The following is a 26,476-nucleotide window of genomic DNA, read 5'->3' on the forward strand; positions in this document are numbered from 1 at the left end:
ATCAATGATTGTGACCTGCTAAAAGCTCAAATGATGGTGGCATTTTTTAGTAATATTTTTAAATTAAAGTATGTATACTTTTTTTTAGACATAATGCTATTGCACACTTAATAGACTACAGCGAAGTGTAAACATAATTTTCCATGCACTGGGAAACCAAAAAATGCATTTGACTTGCTTTATTATGATATTTGATTTATTGCAGTGATTTGGAACTGAACTTACAATATCTATAAGATATGCTTGTAATCCTTTGAAAAAAATCTTAATTAGATAACCTAAAACTGTCAAATTCCTAAAAAGACACAAACTACTGAAACTGACTGAAGAAATAAAAATCTGAATATATCTATTTGACTAAAGAGTTGAATTTTTCATTATAAGATAAAAAAAATCCTAGGGATATAATACACAATATGAAGGCTATAGCTAACACTGCTGTATGATATACACAAAAATTGTTAGGAGACTAAATTCTAAGAGTTCTCATCACAAGGAGGAAATTTTTCTTCCTTTATTAAACTTTTCTTCTTTCTTTTGTTTTTATTGTATCTATAAGAGAAAATAAATATTAGCTGAACCTACTGTGGTGATCTTTTCACAATACATGTAAGTCAAACCATCATGCTGTATGCCCTAAACTTATACAGCAATGTGCCAATTATTTCTCAATAAAACTGAGGAAAAAGGTTTAAAAAAAAAAAAAAAAAGAAAGATTGTATTAGTAATTAAACCACTTCCTATATAGAAAAGACCACTCCTCATAACATATATAAAAATAATGGATCTTCCTAACTGGAAGAAATAAAATTATAAAACACTAAAAGAAAGCAGAGGTACATATCTTCATGACCTTGGATTAGGCAATGGTTTGTTAGATATAACCCTAAAAGCACAAGGAAAAAAAGAAACAAACAGATAAATTGGACTTCATCACAATAAAAACCTTTTGTGTTTCAAAGGACACCATCAAGAAAAGCAAAAAGAAAATCCACAGAATACAAGAAAATGTTTACTAATCACATATCTGATGAGAGACTAGTATCTGGACTATATGAAGAACTTTATAGTTCAACAAGACAAATAAGCCAGTTTAAAAAATAGGTAAAGTGTAGTGTATACCATTCTTAGGTATACATCCAAGAGAACTTAAAACATATGTCCACACAAAAACTCATACACAAATGTTCATAGGATCATTATTCATACAACCAAAAATTGGAAAAAACAAAATGTCCATCAGTCAATTAACAGATAAATTATGGTACAGCTTAGAAAATGGAATATTATTCAGCCATATATAAAATGTAATGAAGTATTAAAACATGCTGCCACATGGATGAATCTTTAAATCATTATGCTAAGACACGTTGAATAATTCCATTTATACAAGATGTCCAGAATAGGCAAGTCCATACAGTCAGAAAGTAGGATTATCAGTTGCCAGGGATTGGAGGGAGGTGTAGGGTGCAATGTGAGGAGAAATGGTGACTGCTAATCGGTGTGAGGTTATCTGAGGGTAAGGAAAATGTCCTGGAATTTGATAGTGGCAGTGGTTGTACAACTTTGTGAATATATTAAAAAACACTGAATTATACACAAAGATGAAATTTATGGTAGTGATTTCCATATCTTAATTTAAAAAATCTAAGCCATTCTCTCTCTCTCCCTCTTCTTACCTCCTTCTTTTTCCTCCTCCTCTTTCTCTCTCTCTCTCTCTCATGATTTCATTTCTTCAGTGTAATGGAGAATGTAGTAATTTTACCCATGTTGAGATTAATAAGGAAAATAGGTACTTTACTCTGATTTTTAAAAGCTAAGACTTATTTGTTCTATTTATCATCATTCCAAATTATCACATTGATAATTACTTTCATTTAAGATGAATACTTGATAAAAACTAGGAAGGATCTATCTAGGGACTTAAATGTTTTTATTATCAGGTTGACACAAAATGCATTTAACAATTTCCACTCATAGTGATGGATCAGGTTTCCTAAATTTCTCAGCCACTGGAGCTTTCCTCACTGTCTTCTCCCACCTTACTGTGTCTGAGCCCAAACCATCCTTCCAACCCAGATGAGTGCCACAATTCACTTAGGTCTACTTTGAAGCCATAGGAAGAAAAAGCCTTTCTTTGAGGCAGCAGAGTCCTGAGAAGACCATCAAAACTAGATTATCTCAGCCCTCACTGACAAGGTAACCATGTGACTTACTTAAAGGCTCAATTCCTCATATGTCACTCACAGGCATCACAGCATGATGCCATGAAACACTCAAATCTTTTGACTAACCCCAAGACCCAGATATACTGTCCCCTCAACAGGGGACACTAAACTAATACACTGGTATCCTTGTTATAATGTAAAATTTCACATTACCAGTCTAAGTTTATGGTTTGATAACATGTCGGCTAGTAGACAACCTGGTCAAATCCTCTCAGCCATAAAAAGAACAGATCCATCCTATGGGCTGCTGAGTTTCTGAGCTCTCTTAGAACAATGACATTTCTTAACCACCTGCTCAACATGAAGGTGCTGCTGAACTATTTCTTGCGACGCAATCATCCAGTTGCCAGGCATATACTATGGGTCACCGCGGGGCAGCTGTTACCGCTTTTGATTGGAATTTCTACAAGGGTCACTTTCTTCCTTGTATTTGTTCAACTTGTTCCATCTGGATGAAATTTCTAATCTCATCCCCAACCTTTGGGATCATACTCTTTTGTCAAAGTCCGTGGCAAATGCTGCCTCCTCCAAGAGGCATTTCCCCTGCCTTTTCAATTGGATGTGATCTCTTCCACCTCTTCCTCTTCTTCCTCCTGTTCCTCCTCTTCCTCCTCTTTTTCTTCCATTTCCTTACCCCTCCTACTTCTAGCTCTCTTTCATTTTGACATTGATAGCAGTTCATCTGTACCTTGATTATGGAAGTGATCATATTTCGCTTTATAACTTTGTAAACTTGCCTGCCTTTGCATCAGACTATAAGAGCTCTAAAGATCTGTGTCTAAATTAGCTGTGGAGTCTTCATTCCACCTCATGTAAATCAGTATAGACCCATCTCCCCTCCAGAATGAGAGACCAATGAGAGCAGTGACTTAGTATTTATGTTCACCACCTTATACCCAGCCCCTAAACCACTATCTGCATTTGTTGTACAAATGCCATAATGCATGACTTAATTAATACATGAATGATATAATTGAAATGAATTACTTCCTAGAAATCAGAGTACCTGGGAAACATATTAGGAAGTTTTGGAGATGTCTGTCCAGTTCACAATGACTCCATCCTTCCTCTAAGCACTATACCTCCAGCCACTCCAGTATAAAACATGTGGCCCCTGTCCTCTTGGTCATAATCTCTAGGTTAGAAAAGGAAGCTAAGCGAACCTGGGCCAATCAAACTCTTCATCAGGGAATCTGGAAATCAAAATAGCCTTTTCTCTCTGTGTTTCTGTAAGTGAGATTCTATAAATCAGATCATCTCTATTCTGCTGTGAACAGAAAAAAGATGAGAAAATGTTGTATGGAGAAGCATGAGGCTGTGAGTAGAGAATGAAGGGTGTGTGGAAAACAGGAACATGCCCTTTGTCAGGATGTCTTTCTTTTTCCTGAGTCTGCCCCCTGCCCAGGACCCATCATCCCCTGCAGTCTGCCAGTGAACCCAGTATGATTCTAATAATCCTTTATTTTGCTCAAGACTGAACAAGTAGGTTGCTTTATTGGTAGCTAAAAATACTTAAACAAAGACAATAAAATTGCTCAACAATAGGACACCAAGGGTCAGTGAGAACACTGGCAATTTCAAAATCATAATCAGGGAAATAATTATAGGAAAATTTCCAGAACTGAAACCTAATCAAACATATTGTGAGAGAGCTTAGGGAGACATCCTGAACTAATCATCAAAGGAGACCTAGAAAACTGCTAATGAAGTTATAAATTGTAAGTCCAAAGACAACATTTTGAAGCTGGCTCACTGACTCTTATAGTTTCCTCATCAATTACCACAATTATGAAGTCCTAAAGTTCAGAAGAGCAAAAATTTTTATTGTAAGTTTTATGCCAAAATTTAATAAAATCTGAGTTGAACTGAAATGAGGCAATTTGTGGTTTTAATTTATCCCACCTTGTATAAATATTCATGTTTCACTCCAGAAATACTAATTCTTAGATGACAAGGTATTGGCCCCGAATCTCTTGGGGGTGTTACATTATATATAATTCAGTATGTGCACTGAATTATATTTGTAACATACAAAGATATCAGAATTTTGAAACATATCTTGTACCAAGAATTTCCTGTAGGGACTGTAGACCTGTGTGTAACAAATGAGCAGACTAGAGTTAATTCTAGCATATGTTGTGAGATAAAGATCCTTGCACTTGGGGGAACTATCTATTTGCCAGATGCACATAAAAGGACAGGTACCTTTTCTTTCTTCATTATTGTAGCACTTCTTGCACCCTTGGGATACTCAAAGCTCTCCTGTCTCTCACTTGAGGCCTGTGGCAGTAGCCAGCTCTATGTGGATGTGCCCTCATACAGATGCACCCTGATTTAGTCTGTTTTGAACCCATGCACCTACTTCTCAACTGTCGCTTTTCTTTTGCTTGACCTTTGTGCTTTGTGCATGTACCAGCTGTAAACATTTGCAAGATGGCATTCAATGGGGAGGAACCTGGACCAATGGGTTATGGGACCCAATAGGTAAATGCCCCCACTCTCCCACACAACCCCACACACAGACCTGAGACATATTTCATACTTTTCCTCAGACAATCCCGAGATACAGCAATCAGTGGCCCACATTGGTAGACAGATGATGATGCAGCCTTGTTTGAGCTCACTCTCTTCACAACTCTGCTTCCATGTTTCCACAGTGTAGTGTTTTTCACATTTGCCTGACATTACTCTGTTTCCCTATCCTTCACTTCTCTTCCCAGGAATCATACTCCCCAGTGAAAATCTCACACACAAGCCTTTGCTCCAGGCTTTGCTCTTTACAGAATCCAAGTTAAGTCAGCCACATTTAAATTCTTAAAATAATTAAGTTGGAATCTATACTAATCAATAAGAAGTTTGTTCATACATTATGTAACCCTATATCTTATATCCATTAATGTGTCAGGCATTTATACAAGGCACTGAGGAGAGAAAAATTTAGCAGACATGGACCATGCCCTTGGGTCTAGCTTGGGCAAAGAGGATAACCTGGGGCCAGAGACACAAACAAATGATTAGAATAACATGTGAGTTCTAGATCTAAGGCTTCTACAAGGCATTGTGGAACTCCAGGGGAGGGAGTATAACCATGTCAAACACTAGAGGATGTGGAAAAGTTGGAAATCCCATGTACTGCTGTGAGAGCACAAAGTGCTATAGCCAATCAAGAAAATGATGCAGCAGTTTCTTTTAAAGCTGAATATACACTCACCATATGACCCAGCAGTCCCACACTTAGGTAATTTACCCAAGAGAAGTGAAAACTTAAGTGGACAGAAGGTCATGTACATGAATATTTGGAGTAGTCTACTCACAATCACCACAATCACCAAAAACTGGAAATAATCCAAATGTCCTTCAATGGGTGAATGGATAAACAAACTATATCCATACCATAGAAGACTAGTCAGCAACAAAAAGAATGAACTACTGTACACACAGCAACTTGGATCAATTTGAAAGGCTTTATGCTGTGTGAGAGAAGCAAATCTCAAAGGTTGCATATACTCTGACTACATATGTATGACATTCTCCAGAAGACAAAACTATAGTGATAGGAAACAGATCAGGAGTTGCTGGGATTAAGACAGGTGGTGACTACAAAAGGGTAACTTTGAAGTATTTTTGGGTGATGAAACTGTTCTGTATTCCAATTGTAGTGGTGGTTACATAAATATGCATCTTTGCTAAAATTCATAAAACTTCATATCAAAAGGAAAAATCAGTCTTTCTTTGTGATAACTTAAAAAATAAAATGAGGGGCATGTGGATGGCTCAGTTACTTAAGCATCCAACTTGATTTCAGCTTAGCTCATGGTCTCAATGGTTCCATGAGATCAAGCCCCGCATTGGGCTATGTGCTGACAGAACCAGCTTGGGATTCTCTCTCCACCTCTCTCTCTCTCTCTCTCTCTCTGTGCCCCCCCTTCTCTCTCTCTTTCTATCTCAAAATAATTAAATAAAAACTTTAAAAAAATTAAAATTAAAATAAAAAAAATAAAATGAGAGTCAATGTTGTGTTTAGGATATGATGTTTAAATGAAGGAATATGTTATATGATGCTGTTTTATTACATGGCATGATCTGATATATGATACCACACTTTAATTATGTGATGTCACATTGTACACAGTGATATATGACACCACTTTATCAAATGACATCACGCTGTTTTATATGATGTTGTTTTTCATGATGCACATTGTGTGATATGACATCACTTCATGTTATATGACATAATATTTTATACTCAACTTACACAGCACATCACATTCAAAACAGTAATTCACTAAAAATAAATGGTCCCATCTCTACTGGCTGAAGCCCTGGGAAGGTCATGTATCAATTTTGCTCCTGTTCCCATGAGGGGAGTTACTGTAATTCTAAGGATACTGTACTCCATTTAAAATATACGCTAATCGAAATTTTCTCCTAGTCAACCTAAGTCTTCTATCATGATGAATGCAAATATAGGAGTTATGTATTCCAGGATCCCCAGATAAAATCATTTGTTCAATCCTAACAAAACACAAGACTTAAAAGCAAAAAAGAAGCCCCTCAATCATAGATACAACAACCACACAAAAAGAGATGTGACATCTTAGTAAAAAGTATGGACTTCTCAGGCTAAAAGGTTTCATGGTAATCAAGATTTTTAAAAGTCCATACAGTTAAAGATGTGACTTTAAATTTTAAAAATATTGTTATTTATACAATGATCACTACCAAATGCTAACAAAATTGTATGCAAACTCCCATATATTTTTTAGTCTTTCAAATGCATGCTGTGTTCTTTTAAAGTATGATCCCAAGTAAAATTAGAAAAAAAATATTCTATAAACACAAAATTAAAAAAAATTTAAAAAAAACAAACACCCAAGAATTATTTAATGGAACTCCTCTGCCCACAGACACCAGTCTAATTGTATTTGCTTAATTGCCAGTGATGACCATCTCTTAATGTTAAAATTATATTATGTATGCAGTATAATTCAAAATAACTACATTACTACATTACAACAATAATTTCTAAATGTAATACACCAAATACAATTAAAATTCATGACATTATTACAAGTATAGCTTTGTCATTCTTCATTATTACATCAGGATTCTATGTGGATTGACTCTCAGGTGTGGACAAAGAACACTTGTCAACTTGGAACTTAGCCCAGGCTGCCTGGCAAATTGGTTTTGAAATTATTTAAGGAAATAAATTCTCAGAGGCTGTAAACACATGATATAAAGTTGAACATCCAGTCAAAAGCATGTACATCATGTTCTATGTGTAAGACTCTAGCAATGTGTCTTTCTACACATGACAGAAAAGGGAAATTAAGTTATAATCTAAAGATTTCTAGTGGTAGCCTAGAACCAAAGGAGCAATGCCATGGTGTGAATAACTGAAGCTTGCTCACATTATCCAACTAATTTACAAACTTAGAGGCTTTACTTTCTACAGATGTTATCTTCTTCAAATGTTGCAGTAAATAAAATTTTTATGAAAAGATATTTAAAATATCTTAACAGAGCTTACTTTGAAGGAAATCCATAAATAAAGTTTTTGGTTAAAGAACACATTCCTTGATAGGACTTCAAATTTATCTTTCCCATAAATCTATAATTCATTTGAAGTACATTTTGCTTTTTGGTTTTTTTAAATATGAAATTTATTGTCAAATTGGTTTCCATATAACACCCAGTGTTCATCCCAACAGGTGCCCTCCTCAATACCCATCACCCCCCTCCCTCCCACACCCCATCAACCCTCAGTTTGTCCTCAGTTTTTAAGAGTCTCTTTGGCTCCCTCCCTCCTTAACCTTTCTTTTTTTTTTTCATCCCCTCCCCCATGGTCTTCTGGTAAGTTTCTCAGGATCCACATAAAAGTGAAAACATATGTATCTGTCTTTCTCTCTATGACTTATTTCACTTAGCATAACACTCTCCAGTTCCATCCACGTTGCTACAAAAGGTCAGATTTCATTCTTTCTCATTGCCAAGTAGTATTCCATTGTGTATATAAGCCACAAATTCTTTATCCATTCATCAGTTGATGGACATTTAGGCTCTTTCCATAATTTGGCTATTATTGACAGTGCTACTATAAACATTGGGGTACAAGTGCCCCTATGCTTCAGCATGCCTGTATCCCTTGGGTAAATTCCTAGCAGTGCTACTGCTGGGTCACAGGGTAGATCTATTTTTAATTTTTTGAGGAACCTCCACACTGTTTTCCAGAGTGGCTGCACCAGTTTGCATTCCCACCAACAGTGCAAGAGGGTTCCCGTTTCTCCACATCCTTGCCAGCATCTATAGTCTCCTGATTTGTTCATTTTAGCCACTCTGACTGGCATGAAGTGGTATCTGAGTGTGGTTTTGATTTGCATTTCCCTGATGAGGAGTGACATTGAGCATTTTTTCATGTGCCTGTTTTCATTAGAGAAGTGTCTCTTCATGTTTTCTGCCCATTTCTTCACTGGGTTATTTGTTTTTCAGGTGTGGATTTGGTGAGTTCTTTATAGATTTTGGATACTAGCCCTTTGTCTGATATGTCATTTACAAATATCTTTTCCCATTCCATTGGTCGCCTTTAGCTTTCTTGATTGTTTCCTTTGCAGTGCAGAAGATTTTTATCTTCATGAGGTCCCAATAGTTCATTTTTGCTTTTAATTCCCTTGCCTTTGGGGATGTGTCAAGTAAGAAATTCCTACTGCTGAGGTCAGAGAGGTCTTCTCCTGCTTTCTCTTCTAGGGTTTTGATGGTTTCCTGTCTCACATTCAAGTCCTTTACCCATTTTGAGTTTATTTTTGTGAATGGTGTAAGAAAGTAGTCTAGTTTCATCCTTTGGCATGTTGCTGTCCAGTTCTGCCAGTACCATTTGTTAAAGAGACTGTCTTCTTTTCCATTGGATGTTCTTTCCTGCTTTGTCAAAGATTAATTGGCCATACTTTTGTGGGTCCAATTCTTGGGTTTCTATTGTATTCCATTGGTCTATGTGTCTGTTTTTGTGCCAATACCATGATGTCTTGATGACTGCAGCTTTGTAGTAGAGGCTAAAGTCTGGGATTGTGATGCCTCCTGCTTTGGTCTTCTTCAAATTACTTTGGCTATTCAGGGTCTTTTCTGGTTCCATACAAATTTTAGGATTGCTTATTCTAGCTTCGAGAAGAATGCTGGTGCAATTTTGATTGGGATTGCATTGAACGTGTAGATAGCTTCGGGTAATATTGACATTTTAACAATATTTATTCTTCCAATCCATGAGCACGGAATGTTTTTCCATTTCTTTATACCTTCTTCAATTTCCTTCATAAGCTTTCTATAGTTTTCAGCATACAGATCTTTTACATCTTTGGTTAGATTTATTCCGAGGTATTTTATGCTTATTGGTGCAATTGTGAATGGGATCAGTTTCTTTATTTGTCTTTCTGTTGCTTCATTGTTAGTGTATAAAAATGCAACTGATTTCTGTACATTGATTTTGTATCCTGGCACTTTGCTGAATTCATGTACCAGTTCTAGCAGACTTTTGGTGGAGTCTATTGGATGTTCCATGTATAATATCATGTCATCTGCAAAAAGTGAAAGCTTGACTTCATCTTTGCCAATTTTGATGCCTTTGATTTCCTTTTGTTGTCTGATTGCTGATGCTAGAACTTCCAACACTATGTTAAACAACAGCAGTGAGAGTGGACATCCCTGTCGTGTTCCTGATCTCAGGGAAAAAGCTCTCAGTTTTTCCCCATTGAGGATGATGTTAGCTGTGGGCTTTTCATAGATGGCTTTTATGATGTTTAAGTATGTTCCTTCTATCCCGACTTTCTCAAGGGTTTTTACTAAGAAAGGATGCTGAATTTTGTCAAATGTTTTTTCTGCATCGATTGACAGGATCATATGGTTCTTATCTTTTCTTTTATTAATGTGAATTATCACGTTGATTGATTTGTGAATGTTGAACCAGCCCTGCATCCCAGGAATGAATCCCACTTGATCATGGTGAATAATTCTTTTTATAAGCTGTTGAATTCGATTTGCTAGTATCTTATTGAGAATTTTTGCATCCATATTCATCAAGGACATTGGCCTGTTGTTCTCTTTTTTTACTGGGTCTCTGTCTGGTTTAGGAATCACAGTAACTCTGGCTTCATAGAATGAGTCTGGAAGTTTTGCTTCCCTTTCTATTTTTTTGGAATAGCTTGAGAAGGCTAGGTATTATCTCTGCTTTCAATGTCTGGTAGAATTCCCCAGGGAAGCCATTTGGTCCTGGACTGTTATTTGTGGGGAGATTTTTGACAACTGATTCAATTTCTTCGCTGGTTATTGGTCTGTTCAAGCTTTCTATTTCCTCCTGATTGAGTTTTGGACGTGTGTGGGTGTTTAGGAATTTGTCCATTTCCTCCAGGTTGTCCAGTGTGTTGGCATATGATTTTTCATTGTATTCCCTGATAATTGCTTGTCTTTCTGAGGGATTGATTGTAACAATTCCATTTTCATTCATGATTTTATCTATTTGGGTCATCTCCCTTTTCTTTTTGAGAAGCCTGGCTAGAGGTTTATCAATTTTGTTTATTAAAAAAAAAAAAACAACTCTCGGTTTCATTGATCTGCTCTACCTTTTTTTTAGATTATATATTGTTTATTTCTGTGCTGATCTTTATTATTTCTCTTCTTCTGCTGGGTTTGGGGTGTCTTTGGTGTTCTGCTTCTATTTCCTTTAGGTGTGCTCTTAGAGTTTGTATTTGGGATTTTTCTTGTTTCTTGAGATAGGCCTGGATTGCAATGTATCTTCCTCTCAGGACTGCTATTGCTGCATCCCAAAGCATTTGGATTGTTGTATTTTCATTTTCATTTGTTTCCATATATTTTTTTTAATTTCTTCTCTGATTGCCTGGTTGAGCCATTCATTCTTTAGTAGGGTGTTCTTTAACCTCCATGCTTTTGGAGGTTTTCCAGACTTTTTCCTGTGGTTGATTTCAAGCTTCATAGCATTGTGGTCTGAAAGTGTGCATGGTATGATCTCAATTCTTTTATACTTATGAAGGGCTGTTTTGTGACCCAGTCAGCATGTGATGTTTCTTGAAGAATGTTCCACGTGCACTTGAGAAGAAAGTATATTCTGTTGCTTTGGGATGCAGAGTTCTAAATATATCTGTCAAGTCCATCTGATCCAATGTATCATTCAGGGCCCTTGTTTCTTTATTGATCCTGTGACTAAATGATCTATCCATTACTGTAAGTGGAGTATTAAAGTTCCCTGCAATTACCACATTCTTATAAATAAGTTTGCTTATGTTTGTGATTAATTGTTTTATATATTTGGGGGCTCCCGTATTTGGCACATAGACATTTATAATTGTTAGCTCTTCTTAATGAATAGACCCTGTAATTATTACATAATGCCCTTCTTCATCCCTTGTTAAAGCCTTTAATTTAAAGTCTAGTTTGTCTAAGTATGGCTACTCCAGTTTTCTTTTGACTTCCAGTAGCACGATAGATAGTTCTCCACTTTCAATCTGAAGGTGTCTTCAGGTCTAAAATGAGTCTCTTGTAGACAGCAAATAGATGGGTCTTGTTTTTTATCCATTCTGATACCCTATGTGTTTTGATTGGAGCATTTAGTCCATTTACATTCAGTGTTATTATAGAAAGTTATGGGTTTAGAGTCATTGTGATATCTGTAGATTTCATGCTTGTAGTGATGCCTGTGGTACTTTGTGCTCATTGCAACATTTCACTCACAGAATCCCCCCTAGGATGTCTTGTAGGGCTGGTTTAGTGGTGATGAATTCCTTCAATTGTTGTTTGTTTGGGAAGACCTTTATCTCTCCTTCTATTCTAAATGACAGACTTGCTGAATAAAGGATTCTCGGCTGCATATTTTTCCTGTTCATCACATTGAAGATTTCCTGCCATTCCTTTCTGGCCTGCCAAGTTTCAGTAGATAGGTCTGCCACTAGTCTTTTCAGTCTCCCTTTATATTTTAGAGCATGTTTATCCTTAGCTGCTTTCAGAATTTTCTCTTTATCCTTGTATTTTGCCAGTTTCCCTATGATATGTCGTGCAGAAGATCATTTCAGGTTATGTCTGAAGGGAGTTCTCTGTGCCTCTTGGATTTCAATGCCTTTTTCCTTCCCCAGATCAGGAGAGTTCTCAGCCATGATTTGTTCAAGTATACCTTCAGCCCCTTTCTCTCTCTCTTCCTCTTCTGGAATTCCTATTATATGGATATTGTTGCATTTGATTGCACCACTTGGTTCCCTAATTCTCCCCCTCATACTCCTGGATTTTTTAATCTCTTTTTCTTAGCTTCCTCTTTTTCCATAATTTTATCTTCTAATTCACTTATTTTCTCCTCTGCCTCTTCAATCCGAGCTGTGGTCACCTCCATTTTATATTGCACCTCATTTATATTATTTTTTATGACACTATTTCTTAGTCCCTTGATCTCTGTAGCAAGAGATTCTCTGCTGTCCTCTATACCCTTTTTAAGCCCAGCGATTAATATTATGACTATTATTCTAAATTCTTGTTCCGTTATATTGCTTAAATCGTTTTTGATCCATTCGTTAGCTGTCGCTACTTCCTGGAGTTTCTTTTGAGGAGAATTCTTCCATTTCATCATTGTGGATAGTCCCTGGTGTGGCACAAAACTGCAGGGCACTTCCCTGTGCTGTCTGGAGTAACTTGTGTTGGTCAGCGGGACCATAGTCACACCTGATGTCTGTCCCCAGCCCACTGCTGGGCCACAGTCAGACTGGTGTGTACCTTAACTTCCCCTCTCTTAGGGGCAGGACTCACTGTGGAGTGGTGTGGCCCCTGTCTGGGCCTCTTGCACACTGCCAGGCTTGTGGTGTTGCTTTGACGGGATCTGGCATATTAGCTGGGGTGGATCCACAAGGTGCACAGGGGTGGGAGGGGCAGGATCAACTCGCTTTGCCTTTGGTGGTTCCCTGTGGGAGGGGCCCTGCAGCACCAGGAGAGAGGCTGAGCCGTGCCCATTTGGTGAACAGGTTCCCTTTGGGTGTTTGGCTGGGGGATGGGAGAGGGAGATGGCACTGGCTCACACTTTTGTTCCCCGTTGAGCTGAGCTCTGTCTTCCAGGGTTCAACATCTCTCCCTCCTGGTGTCCTCTTGCCCTCCCGCTCTCCAAGCAGAGCTGTTTACTTATAACATTCCAGATTTAAGTCCCTCTGGCTGTCAGAATTCACGCAGTCCAGACCCTCCACTTTTGCAAGCCAGACTTGGGGATTTCACCTTGCCGGGTGGGCTGCCCCTCCACCACCCCAGCTCCCTCTTGTCAGTCCATGTAGCGCACACCACCTCTCTACCCTTCCTACCCTCTTCTGTGGGCCTCTTGTCTATGCTTGGCTCCAGAGAGTCCATTCTGCTAGTCTTCTGGCAGTGTTCTGGGTTATTTAGGCAGGTGTGGGTGGAATCTAAGTGATCAGCAGGACAAGGTGAGCCCAGTGTCCTCCTACGCCACCTTCTTCTAAAGTTCCTACCATGAAGTACATTTTGGAAGTGGTTTGGGTTTTGTTTTGTTTTGTTTTAAGTAATAGCACCAATAGAGAGAACTGTTAAATCAGTAAAAAAAAAAAAATCAAAAACAAAAAAACCTAAGGAATGTGGAAAATATTGATGAAGAGTGGAAAGATGCCAGAGTTAACAAGATATCTGGTGAGCTCAATTTTCAAGACAGTCATATCTCAAGTGGGAACAGGCCCTACAACCTTGACACAGGGCTTGAGAAATGGAAAGGGAGAGCCACAGCACTGTGAAAGCAAGCAACATATGGGAAAGGGTGGGAGAACAGGTTCTGCTGTGTGGGGAAAACGGAGGCACCATAGGGAACAGGGGGTTGTATAGACCTTTTGCACTCCTCTGGCCCTTTCAGTGCTCATCTAATCCTCATGTCAAGTTGCACAAACTGTAGGACTCTGACCTTGTTGATGTGACCTCCCATCTCTTCTGAAATGCTTCTCAAGCAACAGTTTAAAGATCTGGTTATCAAGTATGAGAAAGATGATAATATCTACTCCATATTTCTTCTAATGTTAAAACCTGGAGGGGCCGAGGACCCATGCACTAAGACACTAGGGGCTGGAGAGGAATCTCTCTCTCTCTCTCTCTCTCTCTCTCTCTCTCTCTCTCCCTCTCCCTCTCCCTCTCCCTCTCCCTCTCCCTCTCCCTCTCCCTTTCTTCCAGAAAACAAAAGGAAAGGTAGTGGATAAAGGTTTCCTTTTTTCTATCAAAGATGGCCACCCTCCATCTCACCCTCATGACCAATGTCTGCGAACAAGCTTTGAAATCTTCCCTTCCAGACTGTGATAGCAATTGCAAAGCCTATAGACAAAAGGTAACAAAAAATTAGACTCACCAAGATCAAGATGAACACCAGGAACAAATGAATTGAGAAAGAACATGAAGATAACAAATCCCAACACCATCAGGCATTTGGTGAGCAGAATCCTGTCTGATATCCTGTGCTGTAAGAGAGAAAAACACAACTCATTTACTAGGTGCAATCTTCTGTTTCCTGCAATGTGTCCATCATCCTACATGACTTGAATCACTACAACTTTCTCCTTAAGATGAAAAATACAACATCTTGAACTTCAAAGAAGATGATAAGGTGATGCCTTATAAAGAAAACTACAGATTTGGAATTACAGCATTCAAAACCTTTATTAAAAAAATAAACACAATAAAGTTAAAGCATAGGACAATCCTTTTATAAAACACCTGACTAAATAGCTTATCAATATGATGCAGAAAGTGCTCCCAGATACACCACAAGAATTAGGTTAGATGTTGACAAAACCACTGGGGAAACAACATGTAACTTCCAAGGACCTGGCCACACATTTCCACAGGTGCTACATGCTCACATCCTTTTAATTCAACTTTCCTCCTATTACACAAATCCCTGTTCATGGTGGCACTGAGGTTAACATATTCATGCAGTATATGACTCCTGCTGAAGGCTCCTACTATATCCTTTCATGTTCACAGGGACTCTGGAAGACACTTGGCAGTCTCATAGCCATCAAGATGACATCATTGGTAGCCTGTGGAGTCGCTCAGGGGTGACGGGAGGTGCCAGAAAACTCTATAGTACCTTCATTAACCTTAAATGGTTAATGAAAGTACTATACCTCCTTTAAGTGGGCCTGAGTCACAGAGTAAGATGGGGTGAGGTCCCCAGAGGGTGCTGTGCCCCAAAAGCCACAGCTGTGTGGAGTTGGGGAAAGGAGAGAGATCCAGGAAAACTGGCACAGATGAGCCCTGGGTCATCATGCCCTACCCATACAGGCCCCTATGTGAATCATGCTCTACCATGTGAACTGACAACTATGCCATGTCCTTTCCTAAGTATGGTCCTTCCAGCACATCTGTCTATGTATATCTAGAATTAGATAGATATAGACATGGATGTGTATATATGGATAGAAAGGGAGAGACAGTGACAGATATTTATGGGTATACATATGGATAGAGATAGAAGTACAGAAAGATGGTACAGGTATAGGTATAGAGATACGGAGATAGGTGTGTGTATAGGTATAGATTTTCTCTCTGGATTTCTCTACTCATACAGTTAAAGCTGCTGTCATAAAAACTGCAAGCATATTCTTACATGTTACACTGGCTCTGTCTGCAGAGCCCCTAGCCCCCTGCTCACGAATCATGTGGGCCACCTCCTGATTATCTCTTCCTTCCCCACCCACTGCCAAAGCTTGTGGCTCAACTGGCCCCTACTCATCTTCTCCTTCCCACTTCCAAAGAAGGCCAGTTTGGCTAGATGAGTCTATGATGGTGAATTAGGAGGAAAAGGGCATGGCCCCTCACTTGTTGTAAGGGGAGGCACTATAAACCCTCCATGCAGCCATGTTAATCATAGAACGTAGGTATTACCATGGGCAGTTCTAGGATTGGGAATGGAGGGAGCAGGAAGATCAAAGAACATTCCAGCATCACTTTGCTGGTGTAAGCGGAAATGATCCAAAATGTATTCCTATCTGTTATTTTTAGTGTCTGTCAAATTTTCTCCTTTTGCCTTTCTGGAGCTATTACAGTAAGAACTCTCATTTAATACAAGCTCCTTGTTTTTCCCTTCCACCTCTCTTCAATCCTCATCCACCTAGTACACAGAGAGATACACAATCTTTTCCCTAATTCACAGCCAGCACTACATGGTCTAGCAAAGCAAGCAGGATCTGCATAAACCTGGGGCCCAGAAAAGTGTCATAGCCACACCCTCCTTTCCTAACCCCAACCATCTCAGTGGTGCAGAGATTGGGAAGAGAGACCCAAAGGACACATTACCCATCAGGACCACCATACCTAAATTTCTTTATAAAGGGACAAAGTGTTCCTATCATAATAAGAAAGTGGGTAATCAATCTCTCCCTAGGAAAGAAACTACCTGGATTTGAAATTTCACAAAGATATAAATGTCTCCCAGCAGATCTGGAGCAGAGTTCTCTCAGCTAGGAGAGGGGCACTGTGTTCTCAGATAGGCTAAAAAAAAGGTCTGTTAAAGCAGGAAAATTAGCAACAGAACTCAAAAGCTACAGCCCACCAGAAGTCAGAGCCATATGAGAGAATGTACACCACACACTCCATCTTTGTCCCTAAAGCTGTTCCATCTCACACTGCATGCCTCATCTGTTTCTGCCTCAATCTCCTCATCCACACAATGGGAACCATAAGACCTGCCTTTTAGGATCAGGAAGAGCTGCAAGAACCTCAGGCACCCAGCCAACTTTCTCTGCAGCTGCATTAACCATAGAAAGGGCCACTCTATCTCAAAGCGTATTTAAAAATTTTAACTTTTCCATTTCAGGACAAAATAGGCCTATCATGCCTGGAAAATGATTTTTCCCATTTATTCCTAGAAATAACTCATGTCTTGTGTACAACTATAGGAATAAAAAGAGAAATTACTTTCAGTCTTAACTTTTGTGAAGCAAGAGGTGATTCAGAAATCCCTGAGAGAATAAACCACAGTACCTTTTTCTGGAGTTCTTGGATATTGGTCTCCCAATTTTTATCTTCCTGTGAGATTTGTCTAAAAGAGAAAAAGGCAGTCTCATTATTTTCCTGGAGCTACTGAGCAGTGAGATCAGCAAGGCAGCAGTCAGCGCATGTTTAGCATGGACCTTTGGCCTAGATACCAGGCACTAAGTGATGCCTGATTTGGCCACATACTGGGCACACCTAGTCATTGAAGGTGACCAGTGAACTTGGGTTTATGGATTGGAAAATATATTTCTGTATTTCCGAAGAAAAGTAATACAGGAAATGAATGGAATGCTAAGGAAGCAAGTGTGCAAGCATGTGTATGTGTGAGCATGAGCACAAGGAATGTCAGAAGAATACTGACCAAAATGTGAACGAGGGGGATGACAGTAAGATACTTTTGTTTTTCTCTTTTTACTTTCTATTTTCCTATACTTTTTTTCAAAATGAAGTTATTTTATATTGACAACCAAACTTATTAAAGGAAAAAACATTAAAGAAATTCCACTTGCTTTAGTGGTGATTTTTATCAATGGAAATCAATTTTAAAGAACTTATGTGTGCTTCTCTCTCCTCTGGTCATGGGAACATCTGATCTGATTCAGTCACCCTCATTTGTTCCAACATGCCTTTCCCTTTTAACCTTTCCTAACAGTCCACAATTTCTGCTTTATTTTCTTCCCTACTAACCAGGAAAAAGAGCTATACTGTGGAGAATTTAGTTTTATGAGCACTTATATGCCACAAGTATCAAAAGAGGCTGACTACACAGCCAGAACAGACCCTAAAGGAAATCACAGCAGATGCAGGCAAATCCTGAAGACAATTTTTTAAAATAATACATACAAACAAAATCTGCAGAGCCAGCATCTTTCATTTACAAAGTTTCTCCTTTTAAGATCTATGCCTGTGGTGGAAGTTGGTCCTCAGCCTGCAATTCAGGGCCCTCCTGGAGCCTCAGGACACGAGGTCCTGCTTCCCAAGCACCACCTGGTGGAGGTTGGTCCTAGGCTAGGATGGAGCTGAGACAGCACTTTGCTGGAGAGAGTAAGATTCCACACATTCCCTGTAGCCTTCCCCCTGCCCCCACTAAAATAACAGGCTTCAAGACCATACTGGATGACCCTCAAGGGTCAGCACAGTCACCACACCCAGCTCCTGTCATCAGCCCAGGAATACAGGGCTGCTTTCAGCAAACTGCAACATGTACGATTATTCACACTACATTCACAGGGATTTGCATTTCCTTGCCTTGACAGACCCCTCATTCTAGCCCAGCTCCCAGCTCTGTGGCAGTAATGATTCAATGTCCCTGAAGGGTAGATATGCTCCTGCTTCTTCTATCAGCTCTCCCAAATTGAAGACAGGTTGGAATTCAGCACCTCATCAGAGTTGGAGGAAAAATTCATCCCTTCATTTTTACATATCAGCTTTGATTAAAACCAAATGACAGGAAATGAATTGAGTAGGACTTAAGTACTTTGAGGTCCCTGAAAATCAACTACTGGGAGAGTATTTTGTTAATTTCTTTGTTATATTAATTGTTTTTGATTCTTGTTATAGAACAAGTGTTATGTGTGAAGGTGTGACAGACAGTGCTTGAGTGTGGATTCAATCCCCAGTGTCACTGTTTCCTAGCTGTAGAACCCTGGACAAGTTGCTCAAATTCTCTGAGCCTCAGTTATCTCATCCTTAAACTGGGGCTGGTACCAGAACATATTCCAGAGATCTAAGTGAGGCTAGACAAAATAATGTGCCACAAGAGACTTACACAGCTTCATTGGCATGAAGCTAGTGTTACTATTTTGTAGTACCATAAAGTACTCCGAAGAAGCATCATTTTAACTTACTTGACTTGTACATTGTATGACATTTAGACACCATGGGTGGGGGGTGGTAGTAAATAGGTTATTGATACAATTCAACCATTGAGCACAACTGGTAAAATTGAGAGCCACTGCTATAAACCAAGAGTAGCCCAAGCAGGGTCCTGGCTTGGTACCTGTGAAAGGTATGCAGCCTTCGGGCCAGCAGGTGCTCCAGTGCCTGCACCTTCCTCAGGAGCAGGCCCCGAACCGCTGTTTCCTCTCGGCTGGCTGGGCTGATGCGCTGCGCAGTCAGGCGCCAGACGTGGATCTCGTGCTTCAGTTCTGCAGGAAAGAAAAGCCAAGGCTTGAGTGTCCCACCACCTCAGACATCAGCAGGCACCTACTCCTCACAACCTTCCAAGACTACGAAACATATACCTGATGATACACAAATAACCGAGAACCAAACCAAAGCAGTGACTTAGCATTCGTGTTATTGTAATAGAACCAGGAGACAAAGCCCACATTAAAAAATTGCCATGGATGCAAAGTAATGTGATTTTGGTGAGAAATAAATTCTTGAATATACATATCAATGCTATCACCCAACAAACTTTTCCCCTCCCAGGGAATTATTTCTTACAGCCAGGAGTTTGGATCTCTCAGACACAAAATCCAGACACTGCCTAATCATTGAAGTAGATCTAGTGAACATGGAAGATACAAGTGTAGTTCTCAGCAGGAAGGCATCTGATAAGAGCAGGAGGTAGTGAATGCCCTGCCTCCTGACCAGGCCTCCAAGCTGAGCTTGCATCTGTGAAAGAACACAGGTGAGAGAAACTTAGACAAACTTATGAAATGCTCAAATTAATAGAATGAGGCAAATTTTACTCATCATTTCAGACATCTTCTGGTATAGAAAAGAGAAATGAATTGTCAATTCATTGGCTCCTAAAATATCAAAATCTTTTATGAAAATTTATACTTAACCTCTATTTTACAGTTAAAGGTGCTACAGAAATTTCTCCAAATACCCACCAAAAAATATAAGGAATAACAGTATTTTCATCAATCACCTCTTATGTGCAATGTACTATACCTCATATCACAAGAATTCAAGATGAAAAAGACAGAACCCTTTGAAGCAGGACTAGAGCACTTGACAACTAGCTCAGAGCAGAGGCAAGGCAGGCCCATTATCTAAATACTGAGAAGTAGCACGTACTTGTGGTTTAGTGACTAGGAAAACACCACTGTTTAAGCCCCCTCTATTCAGTACACAAGAGTTGATTACCTACTATGTGGCAGAGCTATTGCAAATTGCATCAAGATTCAGAAAAGAGAAGTGGGAGAGAATAGGGGCACTAAAACTATTTCAGTTAACACACGCTTTTCTCTAAAGACCTAGCCTTACAAAGATGACAACTCTTTGGAACTAAGCTGTGTAATGTGTTTTCATTCAGTTCATATTGACACTTTGTAGTTTGCCAAAATAAAAAATAAATAAACGGGTATAATTCAAAATCTTCTTCAGAGAAACATATCTGTAATTTCCTTTCAGAGAGCCTCACATCTCATTAAACAACCTATGAGGTTATGATAACATTAAAAGGAGGAACAGGAGGAGGAGGAGAAAATCAAATAAACTAGACTTCTGAACTACTGAGCACAAAAATATCACACAAGGACAGGAAAGGAGAGATGAGGTCATGCAGAGGCTTCAGTGAAGGTGTTTCATCCAATGGTGTGAACCACATTACACAGAAGATATCATTCAAAGCCCATCCATAAAGTACAGAGACTTTCCAGCCTGTCTTTCAAGGCATAGGTGATGGTCACTTTCCCAAGTGGATCAACTTTAAAGAGCTAAACAAGAGCATGGCTAGTCTCTGAAGCTAGTCCATGCAATGAAGGCTGGGAGGTCTCTCCCCATTGATGTGTGGAGAAGCAGAGCCTGGGAGTCACTGCTGCATCCGTGGAAATGGCCTTCCAGGTCTCCAGGGCTCCTTTCTGCAGGTGTCCTTTCCAGACGCAGCCTCAGCCCCTTTGTGTACACCTAGAGCCTAGCTGCCTTCTAATGTATCAAATCAAACAGGAGGAGCTATTCTCCCCAGATAATCCCCATGCATGAATCCATAGGTAGTGTACTTTTGTTTTCATCATTTTGGAATGAAATACATCATCACTTATCAGGGAATTTAGTTGAGAGATTTTGCCCAGGGAAAGGAAACTCACTGCCTGTACCCAGAACCCAAGTGCATTTGCTCCTCAGTTCTCAGGCTTCCTCCACACCTCTTCTGCCATCTCCACACCCTCTCTTCTCTGCTAAGCTCTAAGACTATGGTTTCAATGGGCTACTTGAAATTGCCTTCTGCATCTTGTGCTGTCAGGTTCACAGGTAAACATTCCATCTTCCCTCCACAAAACTCTCTCTCCTCTCACTTTCTTAGTTTTTATATGACATCATTCATCTTCCAGGTATGTGAGCCTGAAATGTCATTTTGGTCTTATCAGTGCCATTCTTCACTATTTCTACACTGACATTATTGAGCATGTCAGATACCATGCTAGATGCTAAAGGATAAAAATCAATAAGTTACAGGATTGGTCTCCAACAAGTTAGAAAGAGATATAAGATATGTCATAAGTAAACATGAACTAGGGCAGTACTGGGCCACAAAAACAGTTAAGGATATACTGGCATAGTTCTTGCAGGGTCCACTTGTTCCTGTCTCAGGTCATCAGTTTGTCCAGACCTCATCTCCTCACACTTACTGACTCTGATTCCTCCTCAGTAACCTCTAACTGGAGTCACTTCCTACAAATCCACCCACGGTTAGTCATAAAACACTGCTTATTCTATCTATTTTATAGATAGATATATATAGACAGATACAGTTATATAGATAGATATATAGAAAGAAGACACTTTATCTATCTTTATATTTACCTATCTTCTAGGAAGATAAATCTATCTAGGCTGATCTATCTAGAAAGATAGGGTAGCAGATATGCAGACAGACAGATAGATTCCTTCTTTCAAATTGGTTTACCATGGCTTGCAGAATAAAGCCAAAGGTCTACAGGAAAGACTCTAGATCCTCAAATGGCAAGTGCTTTTGTGAGCTCTGACCCGCTATATAAGCTCTTACCTTTTCCACGCTGGCCCCTGACCAGGAGATATCATCAGATGTCTAATCTCCACCTCTCTGATTACCTCCTGTCCCTATCTTCCTGAGCTTTTCAACCAACCTCTTATAGCATTACTTGGGGTTACCATATACATGGTACAAAAAGGTGAAGACATTACCATGTGGGATGTGCTCTCTCACAGGATCTGGGGACTGCCAGAATGCCTAGAGGAGGGTCATCCAGCTCCAAGTGATGAGTTTCAGGGGAAGATGCCAAGGCCAGGAGTTGAGAAATGGAATTATACTACTGTAATTTTCTTATAGTTTCTTATAGTTTATGTTAAGCAGTATCACTTGAAGTTAGTAGTATAACTATCACTAAATTCACAAAACACAACTATAGCCAAAAATGTAACAGCAAAAAGAAAAGATAAAATGAAATATTTTTAAATATTCAATCAATTCAAAATAAAGCATAAAATGAAGGGTAAAGGATAAAGAAGAGAAGGCACAAATAGAAAATAACATGATGATACACTTTAATCATATTATTAATCATGTTAAATATAATCTAAACGTACCAATTAAAAGAGAGATTATCAGGAATTGGATAAAAAAAATCAAGACCCAACTGTTAGCCACTTCCAAGAAATTCACTTTAAATATAGAGATAAAAGAATGGAAAAGATATACTACCCTACAACCAGCCAAGAGAAATCTGGAATTGCTACATTAACAACAAAATAGATGTCAGAGCAAGAATATGAATATAGATATGGAAGGTCACTTTATAACGATAAAGGTGCTAAATCTTCAAGAGGCAATAATCCCAAATGTTATGTACCCTAATAACAGAATTTTGAAATATATAAAGCAAAAATCATAACTGTAAAAAGAAATAAACAAATCCACAATCATAATTAGAGATTTCTATTTTCATCTCTCAGTAATTTATTGAATAAATGGATAGAAAATCAGCAAGAATAGGGGCACCTGTGTGGCTCACTTGGTTAAGTGTCTGACTTTGGCTCCATTCATGATCTCACGGTTCATGAGTTCGAGTCCCAGGTCGGGCTCTGTGCTGACAGCTCAGAGTCTGGAGCCTGCTTTGGATTCTGTGTCTACCTCTCTCTCTGTTCCTACCCCACTCACACTCTGTCTCTGTCTCTGTCTCTGTCTCTCTCTCTCTCTCTCAAAAATAAATAAAGGTTTAAAATATTTTTAAAAATAAAATCAGCAAGAATATAGAAGACTTGAATAATTTTATCAGCCAACTTGACCTAATTGACCATATTGACAAAATTTCACCCAACAACAGCAGAATACATACTCTCTTCTGGTACATACAGAATATCTACAAGGCTAGACATTCTAGCCATAAAACCATCTTAATAATTTAAAAAGATTCAAGTTTTACCAAGTATATTCTCTGGTCACTCTTAAATTAAATTAGGTAATTGGAAATTCTCCAAATATGTGGTAAATAAGCATTTCTAAAATACCCAAGGATCAAATAAATCAAAAGGGAAATTAGAAAGTAATTTGAACTGGATGGAAATGAAACAAAACATACAAAAATTGGTAGGAGGCTCACCAAACTCCACACCCAAAAAACAAATAACCCAGTGAACAAATGGGCAGAAAACATGAATAGACACTTCTCTAAAGAAGACATCCAGATGGCCAACAGGCACATGAAAAGATGTTCAGCGTCGCTCCTTATCAGGGAAATACAAATCAAAACCACACTGAGATACCACCTCACGCCAGTCAGAGTGGCTAAAATGAACAAATCAGGAGACTATAGATGCTGGAGAGGATGTGGAGAAATGGGAACCCTCTTGCACTGTTGGTGGGAATGCAAATTGGTGCAGCCGCTCTGGAAAGCAGTGTGGAGGTTCCTCAGAAAATTAAAAATATACCTACCCTATGACCCAGCAATAGCACTGCTAGGAATTTACCCAAGGGATACAGGAGTACTGATGCATAGGGGCACTTGTACCCCAATGTTCATAGCAGCACTCTCAACAATAGCCAAATTATGGAAAGAGCCTAAATGTCCATCAACTGGTGAATGGATAAAGAAATTGTGGTTTATATACACAATGGAATACTACGTGGCAATGAGAAAAAATGAAATATGGCCTTTTGTAGCAACGTGGATGGAACTGGAGAGTGTAATGCTAAGTGAAATAAGCCATACAGAGAAAGACAGATACCATATGGTTTCACTCTTATGTGGATCCTGAGAAACTTAACAGGAACCCATGGGGGAGCGGAAGGAAAAAAAAAAAAGAGGTTAGAGTGGGAGAGAGCCAAAGCATAAGAGACTGTTAAAAACTGAGAACAAACTGAGGGTTGATGGGGGGTGGGAGGGAGGGGAGGGTGGGTGATGGGTATTGAGGAGGGCACCTTTTGGGATGAGCACTGGGTGTTGTATGGAAACCAATTTGTCAATAAATTTCATATATATATATAAAAAATAAATAAATAAATAATAAATAAATAAATAAATAAATAAAAATAAAATACAAAGAAAAAAAAATAAAATGTGATTAGCAATAAAAAAAAAAAAAAAAAAAAACAAAAAACAAAAATTGGTAGGAGGTCACTAAAGTAGTACCTGGAAGGAAATTTAGAGCACTGAACACCTATATTAGAAAAGAAGATATATATAAAATTAATAACTTCAACCTCTACTTTAAGAAACTAGAAAAAGAAGAGTAAATAATCTCAGAGTAAGAAGATAATAAATATCAGAGTATAAATCATTAAAAGAGAAAGATTTAGAGAAAAATCCAAATAATCAGAACCTAGTTCCTGAGATCAATAAAATTAATAAAACTCTAACCAGACCCATCAGAGAAAAGCAGAGATAGGAGAGGATTTAAGATTGTGGCTCAATAGGGCGACCCTATGCTTGCCTTATCCTCAAAAAGCTAGACAGATATCAAATCATTCCAAACACCCAAGAAATCAATCTGAATCCTGAGAGAATAAACTGTAGAACTAGAGTGAGAAAAGAAACCACATTGTGGAAGGTGGTAGGTGCAGAGACATGATTCTGGGGAGAAAAGAATCATGGGTGCTCTGAAGGGGAGGGAGCCTTGATCTTGGAGACAGAATAGAGGCAGATAAACAGAGAGAAAGTAGCACACAGGGGACTTCACAACAGAAACACTTCCCCAAAACCACTGCCTGGGAAAACTGGAACAGCTGATTATCACAAGTTTTTACAATCAGCAGAGCTCAAAGTGTGAAGTTTTAGAAGTCCATGCCACTGCCAGATGGAGCCTGGCAGGCATAGCAGTTCTCCTGTTGGAAAGGAAGGCAGAGGCCTAGGAGCAGACAGTGGGGTCTGAGGATCCCCTGGGTCACACTAGGAAAGACAATTCCCCTTATTGGAGTGCATTTGGGAGAGGTGGCACAGCCTCTCAGGGGACAAAAGAGTTGGAGGGTGCCAACATGCTGCCTCATTCATTAGCATAGGAACAGAGACATCTGCTGAGGGCAGCAAGCCTTGGTGCCTTGTTTTTTGCTGCACTTTATCATAAATTCTGAGCCTCTGTGCGATCCTGCAACTGCTTTTCTGGGACAAGCCAGAACCAGCTGCAGCATGGCAAGACCCTCCCCCAGAGGATCAGCATGGATCCATGATGCACCAGTTCCCTAAAATTTGGACTTTTGAAAAACAGCCACATGCCTGAGATAAAACACAGGAGTACTGTGCCACCTGGCAGGCAGACAGCTTGGGCACAGACAAGGTGAAGGCAGGGCTCTAATGGAAGCCAAGGACACAAAAAGGGAGACTGCTCGCTCTTCTGTGAGGGCTTCTAGAACAGTGGGAGCAGATTCCCTGCTCCAGGATGAAAGTGTGGGGCAAAGCCATTTTCCCCAATCTGTCAGCACTAACAGACTTCAGTGAGCAACACAGTACCCCCAGTGGAGGCTGGAGCTGCTTACACCAAGCCCCACCCCACTACACCCTGCAGGTGCATCTTTACTAGGGCAAGTCAGCCTGTGAACCAGCACAGCAGGCCCTTCACCTAGAAGACCGACACAAAACCCTCACACACACCAAGTCTACTGATTGTAGAATGCTGCAAAGTTTCAGCTCTAGTGGAAATAGGATCAGGTTTATTTTGACAAGCAGACAAAAGCACACCTAGTTAAAACACCACACACCTAACAAAGTCAAACATGCCTAGACCCCTGCACCCCCCCACCAGCTGCAAGCAAGAAGAAACTCTTCAGAGAACTGACTGGAGGGGAAAAGCATCCTAAACAT

The 26,476-nt window shown here is 39.4% G+C and overlaps 1 protein-coding gene across 1 annotated transcript in view; it reads right to left on the reverse strand.

Annotated features, from left to right (window-relative positions):
• OCA2 (OCA2 melanosomal transmembrane protein) overlaps nt 1-26,476 on the reverse strand; it is a 408,608-nt gene that overhangs the window by 213,503 nt on the left and 168,629 nt on the right. Inside the window, exons 15-17 of the mRNA XM_030317586.1 lie at nt 19,252-19,399; nt 17,241-17,298; nt 14,601-14,713 (exon numbers count right to left, since the gene is read on the reverse strand). Coding sequence (XP_030173446.1) covers nt 14,601-14,713; nt 17,241-17,298; nt 19,252-19,399 — 319 coding nt within the window. The remainder of the gene's footprint in view (nt 1-14,600; nt 14,714-17,240; nt 17,299-19,251; nt 19,400-26,476) is intronic.

Source organism: Lynx canadensis, chromosome B3 (assembly GCF_007474595.2).
Source record: "Lynx canadensis isolate LIC74 chromosome B3, mLynCan4.pri.v2, whole genome shotgun sequence".
Classification (NCBI taxonomy): domain Eukaryota; kingdom Metazoa; phylum Chordata; class Mammalia; order Carnivora; family Felidae; genus Lynx; species Lynx canadensis.